The 24,719-nt window shown below is 42.3% G+C and overlaps 1 protein-coding gene across 2 annotated transcripts in view; it reads right to left on the reverse strand.

Moving 5' to 3' along the window:
- Positions 1–24,719, reverse strand: part of LOC134825213 (uncharacterized) — a 55,164-nt gene that overhangs the window by 2,509 nt on the left and 27,936 nt on the right. For both annotated transcript variants that reach the window (XM_063837366.1, XM_063837367.1), the window contains exons 10-11: positions 2,700–2,840; positions 2,337–2,490 (exon numbers count right to left, since the gene is read on the reverse strand). In XM_063837366.1, coding sequence (XP_063693436.1) covers positions 2,337–2,490; positions 2,700–2,840 — 295 coding nt within the window. The remainder of the gene's footprint in view (positions 1–2,336; positions 2,491–2,699; positions 2,841–24,719) is intronic.

Genomic DNA, 24,719 nt, shown 5'->3' on the forward strand with positions numbered 1-24,719 from the left:
GGTAACACAATGCGAGCATTCAGCATGTCTTGAACAGATCCCACTACACACCCCACTACAATATTACTCAGTGTTAATAATCACACTCGACCGCACCACAACATGTCACTTTAGCACATACACACACACACACACACACACACACACACTAACTCTGCTAATACATTGCAGATTATTACCATTACGAACTGTTCTCTTTGATTGTTGTGATTTACTGTGAAATTTAGTGCGCTGATATCGCACCATATATGGGCATATCAGCTAATTAATTAATTAATTGTCAGCTCGTTGGATACTGTTGTTTTTTAACGGGAGGTGTAACGAATGAAGGATATTCTATGAGTAAACACCCTACCGGACTACACATATGGATTGTACTAGTACCCCTGATCCTTTGTCCTGTTTCATGTGAGGGGGACACTAAACCGCCCCTTGAAAACCTAGTGGTTATCAATGTGGACCAGCTCGGGTGGGGTGATGTAGGAGCTTACTCCCCCTGGAGATCGGACACTCCCAACATTGACAAACTAGCTGACTCTGGTGTTATCCTGGATAGTTTGTACAGTGAGACATCTGCTACAGCCACCTCCGCTACCTTCCTCTCGGGTAAACTAGCTGTCTCCTGGGGGTTACACAGTTCTAATAACGCAGAGGACACTCAGCTGAGGGAGGACAGTGGTTTTGTGCTGCCCAGTACTCTGAAGATACTCCCCCAGATCCTCAAAACAAAGGATTATGTTACGAAATACATTGGGCGGTGGAATTTGGGGCAGAGGACTGAAGCGAACCCTACTAAGTTCAGTTTTGACTCGTTTATAGGCACGGTATCAGATTGTGGTGTGAAGCATGATAACCTGAGGTATCCTAACATTGGGTATTACCGCAATGAGCGGATTGTAGCGAGGGTGTTTGATCCTAACACTAAAGAGGATGATCTCGTAGACGATGGTGTTTCTAATCTTACCAAGGTTTATACGGATGATATGGAGGTGTTTATCAAGACGCAAAAAAAAGAGAAGCCGTTCTACCTTCACGTATCACTGGAGGCTTTGAAGCACCGTCCTTACAGGAGTCCCAAGTTTGCGGACTCATCAGCTGACTCCCGGTCAACTAACTTCACGGACGCACTGAGAGAGGTTGACGGGTTTGTTGGGGTGGTCGTTAAAGCTCTCCAGGAAACTGAACTAGCGGACAAAACTTTAATAATATTCGCCGCTCAATCCACAGCTCTAGCCTCCCACTACGAGGGTGGGTCCAACAGTCCCTTTACTGGAGCTACCGGGGACTCCACTGAGGGTGGGGTTAGAGTCCCCGCTATCATCAGCTGTCCGGGACTGGACTGGGGTGGAAACACCCGATCCAAACAACTAATGAACTTTGCTGATCTCCACGCCACGGCTCTCTCCATGTTAGGATTTACTCCAGCAGCTTGTACGGAGGATAAGTGTGTTAAGGAGGGTATGGACATGACCAAGTCCCTGGTGACCGGAGACACAACAGGGCACCGGGACATGATCACTATCTACAGGGGCCGCACTCTCATGGCGCTAAGACGGGGACGGTATAAAGCTCACCTCATGTCCCGGTCCACCTTTGTCCCTGGGCAGTTCCTGGACAATCTGACCAGCTACCAGCTGAGAAACACCACCAAGCTCCCAATACTGTTTGACGTGGTTTCAGATCCAGGGGAGAGGTTCTTCATTGGGGGAGGGTTCGATACCTCATCCTCCAGATACTCAGACGTTTTGCCGGACCTGCAGAAGGAGGCGGGATATGTGGAGGAAAATGTTCCTCTGAAGGATGGACTGTTGAACGAGTGTAATGTGAGTTGGAGAGAGTGGACTCCTACTGGGTGCTTGGATCTGGAATTGTGTGTGGAGATGACTAGGGAGAGTAAGATTAGAATGTGTAATATTCCAGAGTGGACTGGGATGGGGTAGGGTCAAGGGTGTGTGTGCTGGATTTAGAACTCTTCTTTGGGATATTTTTTTAGATGTTCGTTTGATTTTTGCAAATTTTAACTAACTTGGGCTTTTTTCATCTTGTAGAAAATTTCTTTTAAAATATGTAAATGTAATGTACTTTTGTAGTTTTAAAAAGGTTGGTCGAAAATTATTTCCATCACCGCTTTATTTGTTGATTGGTTTTGATCCTTAAATGTACCAACATCATAAAATAAAAATAGTGTGATTCCTAAATGATAGAAGTGTAGTGGGTCTTGATCTGCTGTGTCCAAAACATGCACGCATTTACCAATGGTTACTAATGGTTACTAATGCAAATGGTTACTAACGGTTACTAATGGTTACTAATGTATAACCTATAATAATAATTACCCAGTTTGTAGCAGCCTCCTCCGGTCACGGGGCACGATGTTAACTGCATCACTCCACGTTATCTTGTCTCCAGAGGATCCCACACAGACGGATTTATCTTCACATTGGTGGAAGGAGTCCGGACAGGAGTCACTCCCTCCTTTTTCTAGTTGTACTGAGAAGGGATTATGCGGGTTAAAGGTTTCGACCTTTAGAAGTACAAAAACAGCTACATAAACGTCATAGAATAGCGTGTCGACAATACTTCGGCTGACGGCTCTCCTCCTGCAGCTAGTTAACATTTTCCATCGTGTAACTAATGGTTACCTATGTATAACCAGTGGTTACCAATGGTTACCAATGTGTAACTACTTGAAACTTTACCTGTGTGCAGAGCTTTGGCCCTCGTCCTGCAGTCAGCTAGTTTAGTCTCACCCTCGTGTAGGTAAACACAGTAGTTCACGTTGAGATGCAGGGTACTGTTGGTACTGAGGCTACCATCCCCAAAACTACCGTGTACCCAACCTGTAGATATTACCAATGTGTTACCAATGTGTTACCAATGTGTAACCAATGTGTAACCAATGTGTAACCAATGTGTAACCAATGTGTTACCAATGTGTTACCAATGTGTTACCAATGTGTTACCAATGTGTTACCAGTGTGTAACCAGTGTGTTACCAATGTGTTACCAATGTGTTACCAATGTGTTACCAATGTGTTACCAATGTCTTAACAATGTCTTACCAATGTCTTACCAATGTCTTACCAATGTCTTACCAATGTCTTACCAATGTCTTACCAATGTCTTACCAATGTCTTACCAATGTCTTACCAATGTCTTACCAATGTGTTACCAATGTGTTACCAATGTGTTACCAATGTGTTACCAATGTGTTACCAATGTGTTACCAATGTGTTACCAATGTGTTACCAATGTGTTACCAATGTGTTACCAATGTGTTACCAATGTGTTACCAATGTCTTTAGTCTCACCAATGTGTTACCAATGTGTTACCAATATCTTACCAAGGTCTTACCAATGTCTTACCAATGTCTTACCAATGTCTTACCAATGTCTTACCAATGTCTTACCAATGTGTTACCAATGTGTTACCAATGTGTTACTAATGTGTTACTAATGTGTTACCAATGTGTTACCAATGTGTTACCAATGTGTTACCAATGTGTTACCAATGTCTTACCAATGTCTTACCAATGTCTTACCAATGTTTTACTAATGGGCAATGTGTTACCAATAACACATAAGTCGTTACCAATAACACATAAGTCGATTGAATTTAACTATCAAGACCAAAAAGAGATGGTTAGATGTATAAATCTGGGGATTGAAGTATTTTTTAATAGTTATTAGTAACTTGCAATAAAAGACAGCTGTAGTTTATGATTGTATGATATAACTCAATATAAAGAAGAGAATGTTTCTCTTCTTTAATTTTAGCTCCTCAATGACGGTAGTAACCTGTATAACTCTCAACTTATCAAGTCCCAATTAACTGATTTACATCGTTAGGACTTCCTAAAGAATCCCAAGCTCAATTGTTAACACTTTGGAGAACAATGATAACAGTTCTCAGAGTTAGATAATGCCGCACCCGCAGTTAGAGTCATTGTTTCTCCCCTTTTTCTTCCCTTGCGCTGCAAGCCCTGTCTCTTGTAAAAACAACCACTTTTGACTTTGTTATTGTAGATACACACAGTCTCTACGCCTTTATCCTCTGGTCCCTAGGGTCAGCTGACTCCGGGCCAAAGGAAAATTACCGATTGCCAAGGTTTGATGCCTAGGCAGTCGAGACGATATATATATATATATATCTGTGCCATTTTACTGACACCACGGCATCAACTTTAACGCGACTTTCCGCAAAAACCGTAAAAGATATACAACTGGAACTTTTTTGGCTGGGTCAAATGCTTTAATGGCCTTCAAATCAGCATGAAAAAATAAAAAATTGGCCAAGGAATAATGATTTTAGAGCCGAAAATTTGGGCCCCCAAGTGGTGTCAAAAACGCCGATTAAATAGGTAATAATTATTTTAGTATTTTGAGTCTTGACACCGTTTAGGGTTATATTATACGGGTTCCTGCTAGTAATAATAATACAATTTTGGCCACAAAGCCAACTCAATTCGATCATTAAAACCCTACTCAAACTCAACCCGATTGCAGTTCACACCAAGTTTGAAGTTTAATGAATTCTTTTTTAAAAGAAAAAACTTTGAAATTTGCATTAAGACTGTGCATTAGGCACACATTTACTGTTGAGTCCCACGCAATCACATTTATATTGACCAGTCTCAAGCCGTGAATTGCTACCCATTGATGATCTAGGAGTTCTGGATGGAATTGTCCGTCCTTCCCACTTCCAACAGTTTACTACAGAAATGTTTCCACTTTGAACTTTTTGTCCAGAATATGACAACTATGAGAACTTTATTGTGCCGTAAGTTAACGACGGAACGGTTCTCCTTGGTCTGCCGGAGGCACAGAAAACTCTACTAGTATATGATGTTTTCAAGAGTCACTTGGCGGAGAAAATTAACGAAATTATGGCACTCAACAACATAGTTCATGAGCTAGTCCGTTCATAATTATGGATTACTCAAATTGGCCATGGCCAATGTCATGTTGAATGTACTTGTAGGAAAAAGGAACAGAATCGCATAGAATTAAATTTAAAGTTCTCGGCATTCATCGTCTAGTTGTATTCTTACAAGAAATTGACCATCATTGTGATTCCATGTTGCTACACGTTGCATACCTCTCTCGTGCACGCGAAGCGAGCACTCCGGCCGGCCGGCCGCCGCGCGAGATAAAAAGGGGTCGCAGCGTGTGTCAATGATTCCACAATTTTGCGAGCCTATGACTGCAAATTAATTATCATACAGTGACTGATTTGCTGCTGAACTGTGTCTGCATGCAAATGGAATGGCGAGGTGAGATTGGGCTATACCTGAACAATTTATAACATGTAAAACGTTTTGAGATTCATGGGATTCATAAGCTTAGTTGAAATTTGAATCAGTGGAGATTCAAAATGAAATTGTCAGACTGAACACAAAGGGGCGACATTTTGGGGCTTCTAACTCCTAATGGAAACGACTCCAAAGACTCCGCCCTTGATGAGAGCATGAATAATTTAACTAAAGAACTGCATGTTGTTGGTTACAGGCTAGTACTAATCAGCGTGTCTATCCCAAAGTTACAATTCATGTAAATTCATTACCCAATTTGCACGTGCAGTCACATACGAAGCACGAAGGGAAGGAGCTCATAATATTAATAATAATAATAATAATAAAAGTCATAAAATATGCACTTTGTAAGTCATATTATTAGAGTGGAAAGATTTTTGAAAACAATTCAACGGACTTCAACTTGGACGGACCTTAAATGAACGGACTTTATTTGAACGGACGTTAAAATGAACGTTAGGGCCTCCAGCGTTTAATTAATGTCCTTCCAAATAAGATCCGATAAGGTATTAAGATTTTTAGAAAAGTTTAGTGAACACAATATTACCGATCACAGAGGGTGGACCCCTGCTTTGGGTTAGGTACTCAATATTTGCTGCAGATGTTATTGGTTATGTCATCATAATTAACTTGAGCCATCTATTTAATGTAGTAATTTGTGTGTAATCTTATAAAGTTTTAGCCGTTTTAATTAACATTTGTTGAGAACTCAATCAAGGGGTTCTGACGCAGGGACGTAGCCAGGATTTTTCTTTGAGGGGGGCTGTCGGCGAGCGAAGCGAGTCGACGTGTCCAATCCAGCTGCGCAGCGAGCGAAGCGAGCAAGCTGTGGCAGGGGTCTGGGGGCGCAGCCCCCAGCGGGGTCCAGGGGCGGAGCCCCTTGGCGGGGGCTAGGGGGGCGCAGCCCCCCGGAAAATTTTTGCGAAACAGGGTGTTTTAGACGACATTTGGCATTAAAGAAATTTGTAGGACAGCAATAAACTGGGATTGAAAAGAATCAAGTACTCACGTAAATTTGGTAACTTCACAACAGCAATCTGCATTCTCCAATCAGAATTTACGACTTACTCAGGCCTCATCGTCTTAAGATTTTTACATTTCCTACGGTCTAGGGGACACTATTGACTATTTATAGAAGTCTTCTAGAATGTTTGCTTGGATGTTATGACAGATATTTACTAATCCACAGTTCAAATCTTTGACTGACTGCAGTCATAAACACAGCTCAGTTACCAGGCGACCATGGGGACTAGGGTGCTTATCTTTTTTCTGGGGTTCGATTTTTTCCGGGGGGGCTGCCGCCCCCCTAGCCCCCCCCCCCCCCTGTCTACGTGCCTGTTCTGACTTGCGAATGAGTACGAACCACCCAGATCATTAGGCTTCTAGAAGGAAAGAAAATGTACGTGAAGTATCTAATACTAATATTACTCGAGCCTACAATTTCAACATCTTACCCTTGTAATGTTCACCGGAAATTATATCTCCGAAAAGTCGTGAACACTGAGCGCTGTTGCCCGCGTGTCTTGAGGAAATATTATCAGACGCCTGTTGAGTCATCTTGATGTCACCAATATGTTTCCTTGATGAACAGCGCGTATCACATAATACATCTTTTCATTGAGGAACCTTCGTACATTATAATGGATGATGATTAATCACTCTACACTAGACTGTCACGTGACTTTTTCAACCCGTTCTCTAGCTGTCCCTGAACGATTATTCGAAACCCAAACCCTCTAATCTGATTCCAACCGTTACCCAATCCTTAACAAAAGCATTTGCTGAAACCCTAACCCTAACGAGATATTATACCAACTTACTTATAAGTATACGGTCATATCACGTGATCGAGACAGCTTTTCGCCAGTATCTCGCCAGGGGAGCATTTTAACCCTATATAATATGTCATGGGATAATTCGGAATCAGCGTTCAAAAATAAATCAATTCAAGTTGGTTTCAACCTCAAAAATCGAGTGTAGAGTGATTTAGAACGCTCGCATGTTATAACTTATAATACCATTTAAATACCTTGGCTGTTGAGTGCTGCGCGCAATAGCTGAAGGTTGAGATTATGCTCTGAGAATCCTCAAATTGTATCTATATTAGTTTGATATTCCTCGTACTCCACTACCCCACTACCCCAGGTTCGATGTTTTATTAATGGCTAATGGTCGTTCTATCGCCAAGAGGCTAATTAAATATATTAGTTGTATTATTATAGAATGGCATAATTAAGGTTATAAGTATAACCATGTACACGATTGTATTATTATACTGCAATTTCAGATAATCCTCGTATTTAGTTTGATGTTCCTGGCATGTGGCACCCCCCCCCCCCCCCCCCCCCCCCCCCCAGGTTCAAGGCGATGTTTTATTTATGGCTAATGATCGTTCTGTCGTTTTGAAGCTGGTCGCAAATCAATTTGCAGCCAGCTTCACAAAGGTCGAGGGTAATCCGAAGAGGATTACACGATAGCTTAGGACGTCCCAATTCTCTCAGACTCTCTTAGTGACCTTACATGTAACTTGCTCTATTCCGTATAAAATGGTGTTGCCTGTTTTTCACAGCTAAACAGGGAAGCGATTGCATGTCTGGATCTACTTCATTAGACAGAGCTGAATCTGGTCACGGTTTGGTGTACACCTTTTCACTCACGCTTTGGCTGTGACATTATCACTCCCAGTTTAAATAATTCTCCCCATACTTTTCACGCTTACAGCTAGCATGCACCACAGTATTTTGAACTGTACATGATAATTTATGTGTTAAGTATTACTATTAATATTATATGTTTATCACTCGGTCTCCCACACTGAGTTGATGGTTCCTTCTCCCCATTTGGGATGGTTTCGCCTGTTTCGGTGCTACATCGCCTTAGTTCCTTTGTTATTTTCTAGTTTTTCAGCATGTGCATTGTGCAGATCATTTGTGCGTTCACAGGCTGGTCAGCATCAGATCATGTGAAGGGTCTTTTATAGCATTTATCATGCCATTAGCTTTCTTCAGAGACACCCATCATTCCAGCATACCGTATCGTTTGTCGTTTATTTCATTTCTCCTTCTTCAGAGACAGGCTTTCTTTCAGCATACCGTGTCGTATCACGTTTTTATAAATATAATATGAAGTTTTTGGATACGAAGGGAAACACACAAAACGGCTTGAAATCTTCGTAAAACTACATCATTATAGAGCCTGTAAAAACATTTAACTTTAACCCATTAGGGACGATAGGGTCGTTTTTATGACCTACCTTTTCTAGACAAAAAACCAAATTACTAAACGCTATAACGAATCTATAGCATATATGCTCAAAATTTATTGGGCTACGTATAATGAAGCCCAATAAATTTTGAGTATATATGCTATAGATTCGTTATAGCGTTTAGTAATTTGGTTTTTCGTCTAGAAAAGGTGGGTCATAAAAACGACCCTATCGTCCCTAATGGGTTAAGATAAGCACTCTATCAAGTAAAATTCATACCTAATCGGACCTTATTTGAACGGACATTAAATGAACGGACATAATTATGAACGGACATTAATATGAACGCTAGAACGCATTCAAAACCATCAAAAATCCGAATTTTTTCATTTTTTTTTACGTTTTTTTATTTCAGCAAATGATTTTTAAATCCATTTTTTATACTGTACGTAAGTAAGAAAAACAGTCGTTAAGCAGTAAAAATGTTAAAATATGTGTACATATGATCAGTGTCTAATATCACATAGCATCGTCATCAAATGGGTCTCTTTTACAAGCCATTCGGCATGAAGTGGTTTTATCTTAGAAAACTTTAGGTTAACCTTAACATCACGTGGAGCTTTCTTAGCACTGTTTCATTACCTCCCCTGAGTAATATAAACTACATCAGAAAATGTCCTTGGCAACACGATTTACCGTAATATCTAGAGGCTGGAACAAGTTTGTCATGTTGGCGGGGACTAGCTTATGAACTATGTTGTTGAGTGCCATAAGTTCGTTGACTTTTTCCGCTAAGTGACCCTTGAAAACATCATATACTAGTAGACTGTTCTGTGCGTCCGGCAGACCAAGGAGAACCTTTCCATCGTTAACTTACGGCACAATAAAGTTCTCATAGTTGTCATATTCTGGACAAAAAGTTCGAAGTGGAAAAATGTTTGAAAAAAAATTAACGGACTTTAACTTGGACGGACCTTAAATGAACGGACTTTATTTGAACGGACATTAAGATGAACAATAGGGCCTCCAGCGTTCAATTAATGCCCGTCCTAATATAAAGGTCCGATAAGGTATATATGTTTGGACACGAAGGGAAACACACGATGTTAGGCTTCAATCCTTCGTAAATAAACTAGTAGACAGAGTTGTCACAATTGGCCCGTACCCTAACCGGGCGCCTTATACTTATTGGCGTTTTGTCAAAGAAATTTAGACGCCTATCATTTGAATCAAGGTCTAAATAAACCAACAAAATGGTACTGCGGGGTCATTAGGATGCTTTGTAACACCATTGAACTGTCGGGGATTCTGAGTGTTTGGTATTCACACTTTCACAAAATATTCTTAAAAAATAAGCGTACTTTTTATATCTTTTATAATAATATAGTACATCAGAAAAGATAAAGGCAAGAGCTCAAACCAGATTCACACAAGGACTCAAGGACTTAGCCAGTGCCACTACGCACAATGTTGGAGCTAATGTTGTTGATTATGTTCCTTAATGGGGCGGTCAGCTCTCAAGGTTTGTGAATTGTGTACAATTAAATTCTCAGTCTTGTCTATGGACATACGTTATTGGACATTATTAAAATGGACATCACTTGGATTGAATATCCGTCCAAAGTCCGATTTATTGTCACCAGCTCTCCGGTGTCCTAGATTTATTTTCAAGCTAATTATCTTTCTAATTTCTTATCTTTAGGTCCTTTTAGAGCACTAGAGAAGATTCCTCTTTTTCTCCATCTTGTGACAAAATTTAATCTATATGCAGCTTAAAGAGCAAGTTTCTGGATTACCTTACAAGACATATTTATGGCGGCCTAATTTGCGTCGACCGAAATTTTGGCGGTCCGAAAATATGGCGAAATTGAACAAAAACCGTCAAATTTCGGACGTCACAGAAAATAAGGGTATTTTTCATCATTTTTTGTGACAGTAAGCAGTAAGGAAATTTCTGAAATTCGGTAAAATCTTGTAGGTTTACAACCTACCTGGACGAGTTGGACTCGTCGACGGTCCAATATATGGAACAGATATTCTACGAGTATCACCCGTTAAGTAAAATCATGTTCAAACTTAGTCTGTATTAAGGCTGTAAGACTTTCATGTTAACACATACATGTATTTTAATGCAAATTTAAACTGTATTGCTTGACATTCAATTTGTCATTGGTGTGGTGATAATTTGTCCCAAGATGCCAGAATTTATTTATTTATTTTACTTGATATTACTTTTTAGAAACAAAATAAAGCAGTGAAGGCACAGTCATTGAAATAAGCTAAAAGATAATGCGACGGATTCTATTACGACGACCGAAATTTTGGCGGTCCGAAAATATGGCGAAATTTTCGGAAAACCGCCACATTTCGTACGTTATAAATATGTCTTGTAAGGTACGCCGCAAAGTTTGACATGGATTTATTATTTATGTTTCAGCTGTAAAGCCCACTGATTTCGTGGAACCTACCGAAAATATGGAAACTATAACGGAAGTTATCGCTGCAACAAATGATGTTGAATCAACTAGAAATGACTCCACTGTTGAACCAACTAGAAATGACTCCACTGTTGAACTAACCAGTGCTGAACCAACCACTGCTGAACCAACTGCTGATGAACCAACCACTGTTGAACCAACCACTGTTGAACCAACCACTGATGAACCAACCACTGTTGAACCAACCACTGTTGAACCAACCACTGTTGAACCAACCACTCTTGAAGCAACAGAAATTGACCCCACTGTTGAACTAACAAGTGCTGAACCAACCACTGTTGAACCAACTGAAAATTACTCCACTGAAGCTGAAATTTCATTCCGAATCGTTGATGAAGATAAAAATGACGTCACGAAGGGAGTACAAGGTCTACTGCTCTACAACGGTGGGACAGTTTGTGACGACGATTTCAACATGGTTGCAGCATTTGCGATCTGCAAAGAAATGGGATATGTTAGTGCAATCAACTGGGAGAGTGGAAACTATTTTAATTTGCAGGAAGACCTAGAGATAAAACTAGATGATGTCAGTTGTAGTGAACAAAGTTGGCACTCTTGCAGTTACAATGAATCTCACGACTGCAGCCATAGCGAGGATGTCTTTCTCACATGTTCAGGTAACTTAATATCTAATATTTAAATAGCATAAAATGAATGTGTGACTGTAATCAAAACTTTTTTAGACCCTGGTCATTAAAAACACCCCTAAAAGTTCGTTTTTTGACAAAATTTTTAAAACTTCTGTAATTTCATTTCTGTTTTAGTTACGTATTTAATTTTTGATATACATATAGAAAATTGATACGGCTTTAAAATGAGATGTTCGGCGACCTCCTAGCTCACTCACTAGACTCAATAGGACTAGGAGTGATTGAACTGCGAGGGACAATTGAGGCTAACAAATTAGCCTCATCACTTTTAAAAAATCACTTTCTCATGTTACGTCCATGATATTGAATTTAGTTTCATTTACTCTCTCCATAGGTATGCCATTGATATTGATTTCTTGATTAAAAATTCTCAAAACATTAAACTCGTTTGTAACTCTTATTTAAGCATTTTGCCCTCCCCGCTTATAATCTTGGTTGATCTCACTTAAGATATGACTTGACTGACTGACTGACTTGACTTAAGGCGGCTTCGACGTCCGAACAAACGATATAAGATATTGTTGTCTAAAAAAGGTCTAAAGTGATAGAAAAATTCACGATCGTGCCTGACTGACTATCGCTAATTTTGTTCCATCTCTTTTACCAGATAATACAATAGACCAATGACTAACCATGTCTGAATTCTGAAACACCTTTCGTTGGTAAATTATTTAAAATTGTGCCTTTGTTAAACATACCTGGCCAGGTATGTTTAACAAAGGGTAGTGCCAATTCGATAATTAGTGTCTTGTTTTCCAACAATTTCTATATATTTAGCTAGAATGTATTTTCTATTTATACCTTATAAAATTCATCATCAGAATCATTTTCTATCGAACTCATTTACTTTGGAATATACTTATTTTACAACTGATACATATAATTTCTGTACTCTGTAAAATATATGGTGTGCAGAATGAAACTTTCGCTCCAGAATTTGAGGAGAGCAGTGATAATTCTGTGTATTATTGGGGAACTGGTGTCAGGAAGATCGAACACTGGTGAGAATCTGATATTTTCAATAACTTTTGTCATAGAGATTCTATGATGTTTGTGAAGCACCATCTTAATTGAGAAATATATTTTAAAAATATATAACGATGCAACAGACTAACTAAACTAATTCATTCTGCATTCACAGGTATTTCTTAGACTCCGTGTTCGGACTTTTGCTTTTTGTACCAGTTTATCGTTAACTTGGTATTTTATTCCGATTTTATTTTATTCCCACTCTCCACGATAGCATTCCGGCCATTTTAGAGCATCATTTAATCATTCGGTCTTACTAAAGAACCTCTCGCCCTCTAAGATTTGTCACCACTTCGTTCATTTTTAAGCCTAATTTATTCATTTTATCATTTTTACTGCACACACTAGCTGTTTACTTTACAAATGAGCAAACGTTTCGGTTTACGGAGGCATTATAGAACGGTATAGGGGGGGGGGGGGGGTGTCACGTCCGTCTATGTCCGCTTGTCTCATAGAATCCAAAAAGGACAGGACATAGGCGGACGTAGGCGGACATAGGCGGACATAGGCGGACATAGGCGGACATAGGCGGACATAGACGGACATAGGCGGACATAGGCGGACATAGGCGGACATAGGCGGACATTAATGGACACCTAAATTGCTAAATAAAATGTTCAATTTTTGCTGTTATAGGGGGGATTATGTTTTTTGTCCGTTCGGTACCCTATATTTTCAAAACGGACAAAAAATAGAGCGGACAAAAATGGACAAAAACGGAAAAAAATGGAAATAACATTTAGATGCTTCCTCCTCTTACTCTTCCTCCTCCTCCCCCTGGGTCTTCCTGATCTTCCTCAGTCCTCTTCCTCCTCCCCTCCTCAGTCCTCATCCTACTCCTCCTCCTCGTCCTCAGTCCTCCTCATCAGTCCTCAACAGTCCTCCTCCCCAGTCCTCCTCCTCCTCCTGAGTCCTCCTCCTGAGTCCTCCTCCTGAGTCCTCCTCCTCCTCTTCATCCTCCTCCTCTTCCTCCTCAGTCCTCAGTCCTCCTCCTCATCCTTCTCCTCAGTCCTCCATTCTCCTCCTCAGTCCTCCCCCAGTCCCCCTCCTCCTCCTCCTATTCAGTCCTCCTCTTCCTCCTCCTTCTCAGTCCTCCTCCTCCTCCTGAGTCCTCCTCCTCCTCCTCCTCTTCCCTCTCAGTCATCCTCCTCAGCCATCCTCCTCAGTCCTCCTCAGTCCTCCTCAGTCCTCCTCCTCAGTCCTCCTCCTCCTGGGTCCTCCTTCTCCTCTTCATCCTCCTCCTCTTCCTCCTCGGTCCTCAGTCCTCCTCCTCCTGGGTCCTCCTCCTCATCCTTCTCATCAGTCCTCCTCCTCCCCAGTCCTCTCCCAGTCCCCCTCCTTCTCCTCCTCCTATTCAGTCCTCCTCCTCCTCAGTTCTCCTCAGTTCTCCTCAGTCCTCCTTCTCATTTCTCCTAAGTCCTCCTCCTGAGTCCTCCTCCTGAGTCCTCCTCCTCTTCCTTCTGAGTCCTCCTTCTCCTCCCTCTCCTCCTTCTCCTCCCTCTCAGTCATCCTCCTCAGTCATCCTCCTCAGCCATCCTCCCCAGCCATCCTCCTCAGCCATCCTCCTCAGTACTCCTCAGTCCTCCTCCTTCTCAGTCATCGTCAGTCCTCCTCCTCAGTCCTCCTCAGTCCTCCTCAGTCCTCCTCCTCCTCCTGAGTCCTCCTCCTCCTCTTCATCCTCCTCCTCTTCCTCCTCAGTCCTCAGTCCTCCTCCTCATCCTTCTCCTCAGTCCTCCATTCTCCTCCTCAGTCCTCCCCCAGTCCCCCTCCTCCTCCTCCTATTCAGTCCTCCTCTTCCTCCTCCTTCTCAGTCCTCCTCCTCCTCCTGAGTCCTCCTCCTCCTCCTCCTCTTCCCTCTCAGTCATCCTCCTCAGCCATCCTCCTCAGTCCTCCTCAGTCCTCCTCAGTCCTCCTCCTCAGTCCTCCTCCTCCTGGGTCCTCCTTCTCCTCTTCATCCTCCTCCTCTTCCTCCTCGGTCCTCAGTCCTCCTCCTCCTGGGTCCTCCTCCTCATCCTTCTCATCAGTCCTCCTCCTCCCCAGTCCTCTCCCAGTCCCCCTCCTTCTCCTCCTCCTATTCAGTCCTCCTCCTCCTCAGTTCTCCTCAGTTCTCCTCAGTCCTCCTTCTCATTTCTCCTAAGTCCTCCTCCTGAGTCCTCCTCCTGAGTCCTCCTCCTCTTCCTTCTGAGTCCTCCTTCTCCTCCCTCTCCTCCTTCTCCTCCCTCTCAGTCATCCTCCTCAGTCATCCTCCTCAGCCATCCTCCCCAGCCATCCTCCTCAGCCATCCTCCTCAGTACTCCTCAGTCCTCCTCCTTCTCAGTCATCGTCAGTCCTCCTCCTCAGTCCTCCTCAGTCCTCCTCAGTCCTCCTCCTCCTCCTGGGTCCTCCGCCTCCTCCTGGGTCCTCCTGGGTCTTCCTGATCCTCCCCAGTCCTCTTCCTCCTCCCCTCCTCAGTCCTTCTCCTACTCCTCCTCCTCGTCCTCAGTCCTCCTCATCAGTCCTCAACAGTTCTCCTCCTCCCCAGTCCTCCTGGGGCCTTTTCGTGGGTCGTCCTCCTGGGTCCTCCTCCTCCTGGGTCCTCCTCCTCCTGGGTCCTCCTTCTCCTCCTGGGTCCTTCTCCTCCTCCTCCTCAGTCCTCTTCCTCCTCAGTCCTCCTCCTTCTCAGTCCTCTTGAGTCCTCCTCCTGAGTCCTCCTCCTGAGTCCTCCTCCTCCTCAGTCATCCTCCTCATCCTAGGTCCTCCTTCTGGGTCCTCCTCCTCGTCCTCCTCCTGGGTCTTCCTGATCCTTCTCCTCCCTCTCAGTTATCCTCCTCAGTCATCCTCCTCAGTCATTCTCCTCAGCCATCCTCCTCAGCCATCCTTCTCAGCCATCCTCCTCAGTACTCTTCAGTACTCTTCAGTACTCTTCAGTCCTCAAAATGTTTGTCCGTTAATGTCCACCAATGTCCGCTAATGTCCACCAATGTCCATCCAAGTCCGCCAATGTCCGTCCAGGTCCGCCAATGTCCGTCCAGGTCCGCCAATGTCCGTCCGAGTCCGCCAATGTCCGTCCGAGTCCGCCAATGTCCGTCCGTGTCCGCCAATGTCCCAAAAAACACGTCCGTTGTCTCATAGAATCCAAAAAGGACAGGACATAGGCGGACATAGACGGACATGACACCCCCCCCCCCCCCCCCCCCCCCCCCCCCCGGTATATATATTTTAACACATCATGCACGGGTGCCATTCTGCTTATTTGGTTCGCAGGTATATCCTAGACTCCGTGTTCGGACTTTTGCTTTCTGTACCAGTTTATCGTTAACTTAAAATTTTATTCCGATTTTATTTTTTCCCATTCTCCACGATAGCATTCCGGCCATTTTAGAGCATCATTTAATCATTTGGTCTTACTAAAGAACCTCTGGATAAAGATCTGGATTGTAGGATTGTCAAGGCATACTTGCACAGGCAATGATCAAAATCTACAGAGAATCTGTACAAACAGTATTACTTCACGGAAGCGAGACTTGGCCGAACATCAAAAGCCATGTGCACCGAGCAGAGGTGTTCCATCAGAGGTTTCTGAGGAGGATTCTAAGAAGACAAGCAATGAAACAGTTCTACAGCGTGCTGCTGTCACAAATGTTGCAACCTTTATCTCTAACAACAGACTGCAGCGGTTTGGACACGTGACATAATGGCAATGCCTCAAGAACGGCTGCCCAATAAATTGCTGTATTGGAAACCATGAGCACATGGAAAAATATTTAGAGGTAGACCTCGAAAGTCTTGGCTCTATTGTGTTAAAGAGTATTACTATTACAAGACCGCTACTGGATCAATCCCAAACATGGGAGACGTGATCATTTTAGTAGGATATAGGAAAAAGTGGCGGACATTAGTCAGACTGAGACAACGTAAACCAGTTTGAGGAAACCGTTACAAGTACACGTGCTATCAACTCAGGTCTGACTTTTCTGATTTGATGACCCTCCTACTACCCTGGTCCATGGATTTCAACCTCACACAAAAGATACTGTCTGCCATACTTATACACTAAACAGTATAGCGAACTCTATCCACAGGTTATAGTCAGGCAGTGCAGCTCACACTCTGATGACATCTCGTTTTGAAGATTTCAGACTCTCAGACTACCTAGTTGAGTGTGTACCACGTAGCCTAGCACCCTGCCTAAACGCTCAGAACTCACGGACCTATGTGGCAAGCCTGCTCCATGACAATAAAAAACATGTATTTAAAACACGTGCATTAATCGTCACCGATTATCAACACAACACGGAATTGTTGTCATAGTGACTGGTGAGTAAGACACAGTAAGTATAGCTACGGTCCTCCAGTAGAGTGGTAATCTTTAATCTGGCCACCTCTTATCTGTACTTTCGTAGACTTGCGTGGACTAATTTGTTCAACTCAGTAATGTCTTCCTCACAGAACATCTGGTGAAAAAACAGATGTTCAAACATTAAGAATCTGTGCAGTCTTTATGATCCTAACTAGTCTTTTACAATCTATGATGTTCGTATCAAGGGGACCACATACACCAAAACCGTTTCCGATTTGGCTGGGGATTCGAATTTATATTCGGAAAATATAGATAAATACAATATGATGCTTTTGGGCACGAAGGGAAACACACAACGTAAGGCTTCAAATCTTAAAACTACATCATTATAGCCTGTAAAACATTTAAGTTTAAGATAAGCACTCTATCAAATAAAATTCATATGTAATTATCATTGTGTATTAACTAAAACGTAAAAATTGTAACAAAGGCAAAATTTAATTAGTCAAAATATGATTTCGCACGTACGCACTTTCGAAAAAAATCGCTTTTTCTTTTTGCAACCTTTTTTAAATTTGGTAAACTTTGTCACTGTATACCGATTTTTTAGTTATTTTTCAAGGGTTTAGTCTGTTTTTTACTGAACATTACCATTAATCCGTACAAGAAGCACTTCAAAGGATTATTTGATAGTTGAAACAAAAATTGACCGAATTACAAGCCGAATAAGGGCGAGTGAAGCAGAATACAACCAAGCATGCAGACAATAATAGTATTTATTTTGGTGTTCCAGCAACAATTAGCATTGGTTCTCTCAGGTGAGTCACTACCTTGGTTCGTTTAAATTTAATTATGGCGGGTTAAAGTTGGCGGTTTTTCGGAAATTTCGCCATAAGTTTACCCACCATTATTTTTACCTGTCATAATAAAACCTGCGGAGTCTATTTTTGCTGCAGTTTTGACAGGGTATTATATGACATGATAATTTTATCGTTCCTTTCTTAAATTGAAACAAGCGTCATGGACTCAATTTTTAGGTATTCCAACCAAAACGAGGTGGTTTTATACGGAAAAATCAAATAATTTGGTTGTAATGGACGGGATGATGATAAATCACTGAACAAATTGTGTATCGAGGGGTGTTTGCGGACTTCGAAAAACCGAAAAAATATTTTCGGCTAGTAATGAACAGGGTAGCATGAAACGTAGAGAAAAGTGGTTTTTAGAAACATTTTGACTTAGAAAATTTTCGGTCCGAGTCAAATTCGATACGTACCTCCCGTATCGAGAGCTTCCGCTTCCAAGCTCGTGTTGCAAAGGGAGTCCTGCCTTCCGAGATCGCATTACCAGGGGGAAGCCTCGAGTCCAAAATTGTGTATCCCCCGCGGGCCCCGGCTATAAACGCAACATATGTAGTATAGAGGAAACCCGAACCTTATTACGAACAGTAGCTCTAGTATTGCTCTTTATCACGTTTTATTATTATGATCCAGTTTTGGCTCCGAGTCAATTATTGTGCAGACAGCAGACTGCTGTCTTCCTATCTAGTAAAAACGATCCAGTGATAACACTGGGAGACTTTGGGACCGGAAACTGATCCGGCCCCCAAAGAGAGGTCAGATCACGTCACCAATTAGTGTCGTATAATTAGTGATGTGATCCATGGATTGAATTTAATTGACATAGAAATGGGCTAGATCTGGGGTAGAGTTCACATGTCAATTCTGTAAATCATAGCTGTAGTCTGTACATTAAGAAGTAAACATGATCTGACTGCTCGACTCGTAGATCACATAAGGGACGGGAGCTCTTGCAGCTTGCTAAAGGGGGGTTCTCGTATCAAGGATGTGAGACGTACGTGTCAAAGGCATGCAAGGGGAGTGAGCCGATCTAGTGTTCTAGGTATAAATATTGGGTGATAGAAGGTAGTAGTATCGCATTCTATCAACAGTCATGCCTACCTTCTCCAAGTTCCTCAACGGTTTCAGAGGATGTCAACAGGTGCTTGATTCTGACGGATATATCTACAGCAGCAAGAAATATGATGACACCGTCCTCTCCTCTGCTTGGCGTTGCCAGAAGAACAAATCCCTTAAATGTCCTGCTATGTGCTACCTCGCTCTCACAGACAACACTCTTTTCCTTGGAAGTAAACCACACAACCACGATTCGGATCTGGCTACCCCACAGAGACTCGAACTCCTTACAACGCTCAAGAGGAAGGCTGCAGAACAACCCCTGTCGGCGACTCAGAACCTGATATCAGAAGTCCTTGCTGATGCTTCAACAGAAGTAAACCAGACGCTACCTAATATGGAATCCCTTGGAAAAGTCGTCTAACGAGACAGAGTTTCTGCCTCCGGATCTGCCCAACATACCGAGTCGAAGACTTCTCTTGAATTCGTTCTTCCTCCCAGCTGCACATCTACGAGAAGAGACGAACAATAGGAATACAAGGAATACAAGGAATACAAGGAATACAAATTTAAAATCTTAAGCTACAATAGTAACTGTTACAGTTAAGATAATAACAATATCATAAGATTTGAATTTATTATATTAATATAACTTAAACTAAAGTGAAACATAAAGATTTTGACAAAAAATATTTTGTTTACAATCGCCTTGGTAATGCTGTAATGCTTGAGCCAGGCCACTTTGCACTCGTTGTTGCGCGAAAAGAAACAAAAGCGCTGGTACAGTGATTTTCAGTGTTCATGTACTGGCCAGAGAGTCGACTAATTTCTTGCGGTTGTTAAAACACGTAGTGGCAAATCTAGCAACGACTCTCGTGAGGTGGACTTGACTTTCATTCGTGATTAATTCAATGATTTCACTGTTGTTGCTGATGAATTTGAGCACGTTTGCTCCAGGGATGACAGTGTAAACAGAACAAGATGACGCAGATGGTTTGATTGAATTTGATATGATTGATTGGATCTTGTCTAGGACTTTTCGCCTCGATGCAGCGTTAAGATCACAATGGTTAAGGAAGTGATCTTCATTCTCAATAATACCAGAACCTAAGACTATATTGCACCAGGAGCATATTCGCTCATCGCGAGGAGTTTGATTATATCGGCCAAGTTCAATTTCGAGTCGATGTGCACTGATCCGCAGTCTTGTGATATTAGCACGGTCTGCATATTTAATGACACTGTCTAGGTAATACTCTTTGTTAAATTTGGATTTTAGGTCACGATAGAATTCTAATTTCCGAGAAGTGTTGATACAGGACCCCCAATATTCTCTAAAGCTACTTTTCAAAGTTTTATTAATGACGTGTGGTGTGAATATTTTACTCCCGATGGGTTGTGTTGATTGCGGAGGAATTCGTTTCTTGAAACCGTTGTGAATAAGAAAGTCCTCTTTTGGTGGTTTTGCGATACTCGGGTTACTTTCGAAAATTGACTTGGAGTGATTGTTTTTGAGTGTGCGGTAGGCTGTGACATGATCGGTAGAGAAACATGGGTCTAGCGCGAGGACAGGCTCCAAACCTCTGTACCAGTCCAGTTTTGGAACATTCTTCCACAATTGGGTCCATCATTGTATCCCGTAAGCTTGAAGGGCTATCAGGATTTATTTTGTAACGAAGTGGGGCTCGAGCGTAAGTTTCATGGAGTACATACATACTTACTGCAGTTTGGTGATATAATAAAGTAGTCAACAACGCTGGCACCGCTGGTCTGGATACAAGTGAAGTCACCATATGAGTCTCCTAAAGTTCTCCCGTTGAGAATATGGAGTTCATTATTGACAAGCATTTCTAGAAAGGGTCTTTTGTAATTGTTCGACTTTTTGTCCTTTGAGTTCCTGGTTGGGAGTTCTTGGGGGTGTAGTCTTCTGGCAGGGGAATGAAGCTCTCGTAGCCACATTTCTCTCCTTTGATGAAGTCAATGTCATGGCCGATACGCGAGTTGAAGTCACCACAGGTAATAACATCGCCTTTACTTAGAAGAACATTAAGAAATTGGTCCAGTTCACGGATGGTGTCAAAGCCCGAAATATCTGAGTTTTTAGAGGAAGTGTTAGCTGGCTTAATGTATGAGTTAACAATGAATATATCATTATCTACGCCAAAGTAATTTTTTTCAAGTTTACAGGCAACAACATCTTCAATTGTGGATTTTTCAAGTTTTACGCCTTTGGCTATTTCGTTTTGGACCATGATGCATACGCCACCATGTTTTTTGTCCCGGCGGGTTTTATTGAAGGACCTGAAGCCCGAGTGTTTGACCGGTTGTCTTATTTCTTGAAGGCAGACAAAAGGAAACTTGTCAAAGACGGCACAAAATTGAGGGTCATCAAACTTAGAGCCAAAATTTGTATTTGTTGATTGGATGTTCCAGCTTATAATTTTGGATTGTAAATTCATAGTATTTTTCAAGAGGTTGGGTTGGTGGTTTGAAGACTAAAATTTAGAATGGAAGCTCAAACTCTCTGAAGATCTTGTCGAGGGTGTCTCTCATGGTGTTGGTGATTGCATGCATTCCTCTGTCTGACAGATGGAGATTATCGCGGAAGTACATCGAGTTCTGCTTGGGAGTGGACTGCGTGTTAATGAATAACTTATCATTTCTCTGAAGGAAAATCCTTTTTGTTTTAGGGTCCTCGTCTTGCTGCTGATTGACCAATAAGGACAGGGATCTCCTCAAGGAAAAGACGTGTCGGTTCTGATAGGTGTTTCCGTTTAGTAGGGGGCAAGAGATGACCAGTCTGGTGGTGGGAGATACTAGTTCTAACATTTCATTAAAGATCTTGAAGTTGTCGACGATTTTGGTGATGTCCTCTCCTTTGTGTATATCATTGATGCCGAGATGTACATATATTAGTTGAGGCTTCTCTGTTGCTATTTGACTCCCCATCATGTATTCTCCGGTCAGTGATTCACTACATGTAAAGTCAATTCTTTTGAAATTCGACCTATATTTCCTAAATTCCAAGCATGACTCATCGATGTGTCTCATAATTGAATCGGTAACGAGCCAAACGTTGATGGGTTGACCACTTTCGACCATGACTTTGAGGGAGGGCTTTGTTGGATCGGGGAAACCAAATTTAGGAGAAGGCGAGGCTAGGTTCGGTTGTTCTCCTAACGTTGCTATTTCTTTTATCAAAGGGTCAGTTTGAATTGCAACCTCGCACATTTGGTGTGTTACAAACGCGTGGATATCTTTAATTTGTTCCCTTGTTTCATCGCAGAAGACACTATTGTAGTAGCTCCCCATGTCTTCCACCGATTTCTTCATGATGTCTACTCCATTTTGACTAAGGTCGTTCAGAATCTTCCTCATTGACTGAAGGTCATCTTTCGTGCCGTTTATGTTCTCCACAAGGTCATCAATCTTACCATTGCACTCCTTTATCGTTTGTGTGAACACATTTGTCTTGCTCAGATTTTCGATTCTGTTGTTGCAATCACTCACTGCACTGTATCTCAACTCTGTCTTGCCACTGAGTACGCACAACGTGCCAGACATAAGGGCCGCTTTGTGGGTTACTTGACTCCCAGCTTGGGTCTTGATGTACATGGGGCGTGGATCCTTCAGACCAAGTGCCAACACTGCAACTACTGGACAGAAATTGCTGTTTTCCTGGCTAGTGTTGCCGTATGGAATGCTGTGTGAGGGGTCATTCATCCGATAAATAGTGGTCTTGTCAAACTTAACATCCAACTGAAAAACGTCCTCAACCGTTTTGTTGATACGATCCTGGTGGCATTTGACAAAAGAGCAAAGTTCAGACGGTTCGTCCAGGTTTACGGATAGTTCAGACATTTTAGGGGTTGCGGTCTTCTTAAGCTTCTTTGCCCCCTTTTTTAGATCAACATCTGTCAGTTTGGTCTCCACACCATGTTTGAGGACGATTTTGTACCTATCTTTGTTGCTTGGTGTACAGAGTTTCCCAACAGTAGCAGTGAGTTCTGCACAGGGGTTAGCATTGCTCTCAGTACTGATGTAGTCGCTTATGTAACCAAGCTTGCAGGACTTCCCTTTGTCAAGAAATATCTCACCGTCATCTCTGATCCACACTGTGCTCCGCCTGTTTGTATCACTCTTTGTCTGTGAACCTGAAAGACTTGACTCAGATCCAGCATCATCACTTGTTTCAGTGTTACCCCAGCTCACGTTACTTAGACGTCTGTTGAGCTTCTTGGCGGGAGTTTTCTGGCAAGATGATTGCACATTGTTGGTCGGCTTCAGGAGACCTTCAGTGGCACTTACTTCGGTAATATCAGTGTCGTTATCCTCTGTCTCACTTGATTCTTTAACCTCGTCTGTTTTCCCAGAGCCGTTCGCCATCATCACTGTTGCATTAGTCAGCCAAGGTGGTGGAAACAAACTTCCAAGTTTCAAAACAGAAAAATCAAAAATTGAATTGGAAAAACAACCGGGTTGAGAGATCTGTTTACACGAGGTTTTACTAGAACTAAGACATTGGTTTTCTACTTTTTCATTGACGTAAACAGGAACGGTAGGGGCCAGTGGTCTGCTTCTGAGTTCCCTAAGTAAAAGTAGCAAAATAGCGGCTATGAGCGTCGCAACAAGGAAGCAGAGGCTCAAAAGGACAACTACAGCTATCTGAAACCAGTCCCCAACTCGCAGAGACCTGTCACTACCCAATCTGTTACACTGTGCACTGTGAGTGGGATTGTGAGGAGTGTATGTGGGGGAGTTGCTATGCTGAAGGACAAGTACACTCAGTTGAGACGCGGTTCGCGACGCATGCGGAGACAAGGCGCGAGGAGGCTGAGCTCTACTAGTGGGCTCTGGCTGGGAAAGACCAGCGGGCGCGGAACAAAACCTAGAAGAGGCGTGCAGCAGTGACATGGCTGAGCAAGAGGACCGTAACATACTCGTCATAAAACCGTCATTAAGTTCATTCATAACGTTAGAGATATATCTACTGCATATGTTATAAATTAAATTGCTGTTTAAACGCTCGAAACTGTAACTCACATTCCAAAACCACACTATAAATTCATGTCCTTGTCTGCCCCATACCTCAAAGTAATACATGCAAGTTCCTACAATGTTCATCAATGTTTTAACGCAGGACTGCAATAACTCCAGGAATATTAGCTCGAAAAGTCTTGTGCAATGTACAATTACTATTTTAATATGTTCTATTGCGTGTAATGTACTTTTACAAATAGTTCTTCTTATCTCTATGTAGTTGTACGACTGATAGTGGCCATTACAGCAATTATCATTTAAAGTTTCCAAACCATTTCTAGAGTGGTAATTCGGTGTCTGTTCGATGTTTGTTGAGTTTATGTTCTGTTTTGTGTTGCAGTTCCAATCTATTCCTCCATCTGAGATGTTGCTGCCAGGATCGTACGTTAGACTAAGTGCAGGAGCGGTAGCAGTCGGGACTGTGCCAGGACCATAAGTTAGACCATAAGTTAGACCAAGGGGTGGATCAGGAGCAATCGGGACTGTGCCCTGGCTGGCCAGCATGGCCGCCAGGGCGATTGTTGATAATATTGTGGCTGACGTGGCTTTTTCGAATCAACGCGCATTAAAATCAGACCAAATCAACGTGTACAAATGTATATATGATCTGTCATATGAACTCTACCCCAGATCTAGCCCATTTCTAGGTCAATTATATTCAATCCATGGATCACATCATTAATTATACGCCACAAGCTTCAAGCTTGCATGTTAATTACTTGATGACGTATATGGTGGATCATATCACTCCGGCCCCAAAGTCTTGCATGCGAATCAGCCATCAGGGTAC

This window comes from Bolinopsis microptera, chromosome 13 (genome assembly GCF_026151205.1).
Source record: "Bolinopsis microptera isolate Bmic1 chromosome 13, MBARI_Bmic_1.0, whole genome shotgun sequence".
NCBI classification, from domain to species: Eukaryota; Metazoa; Ctenophora; class Tentaculata; order Lobata; family Bolinopsidae; genus Bolinopsis; species Bolinopsis microptera.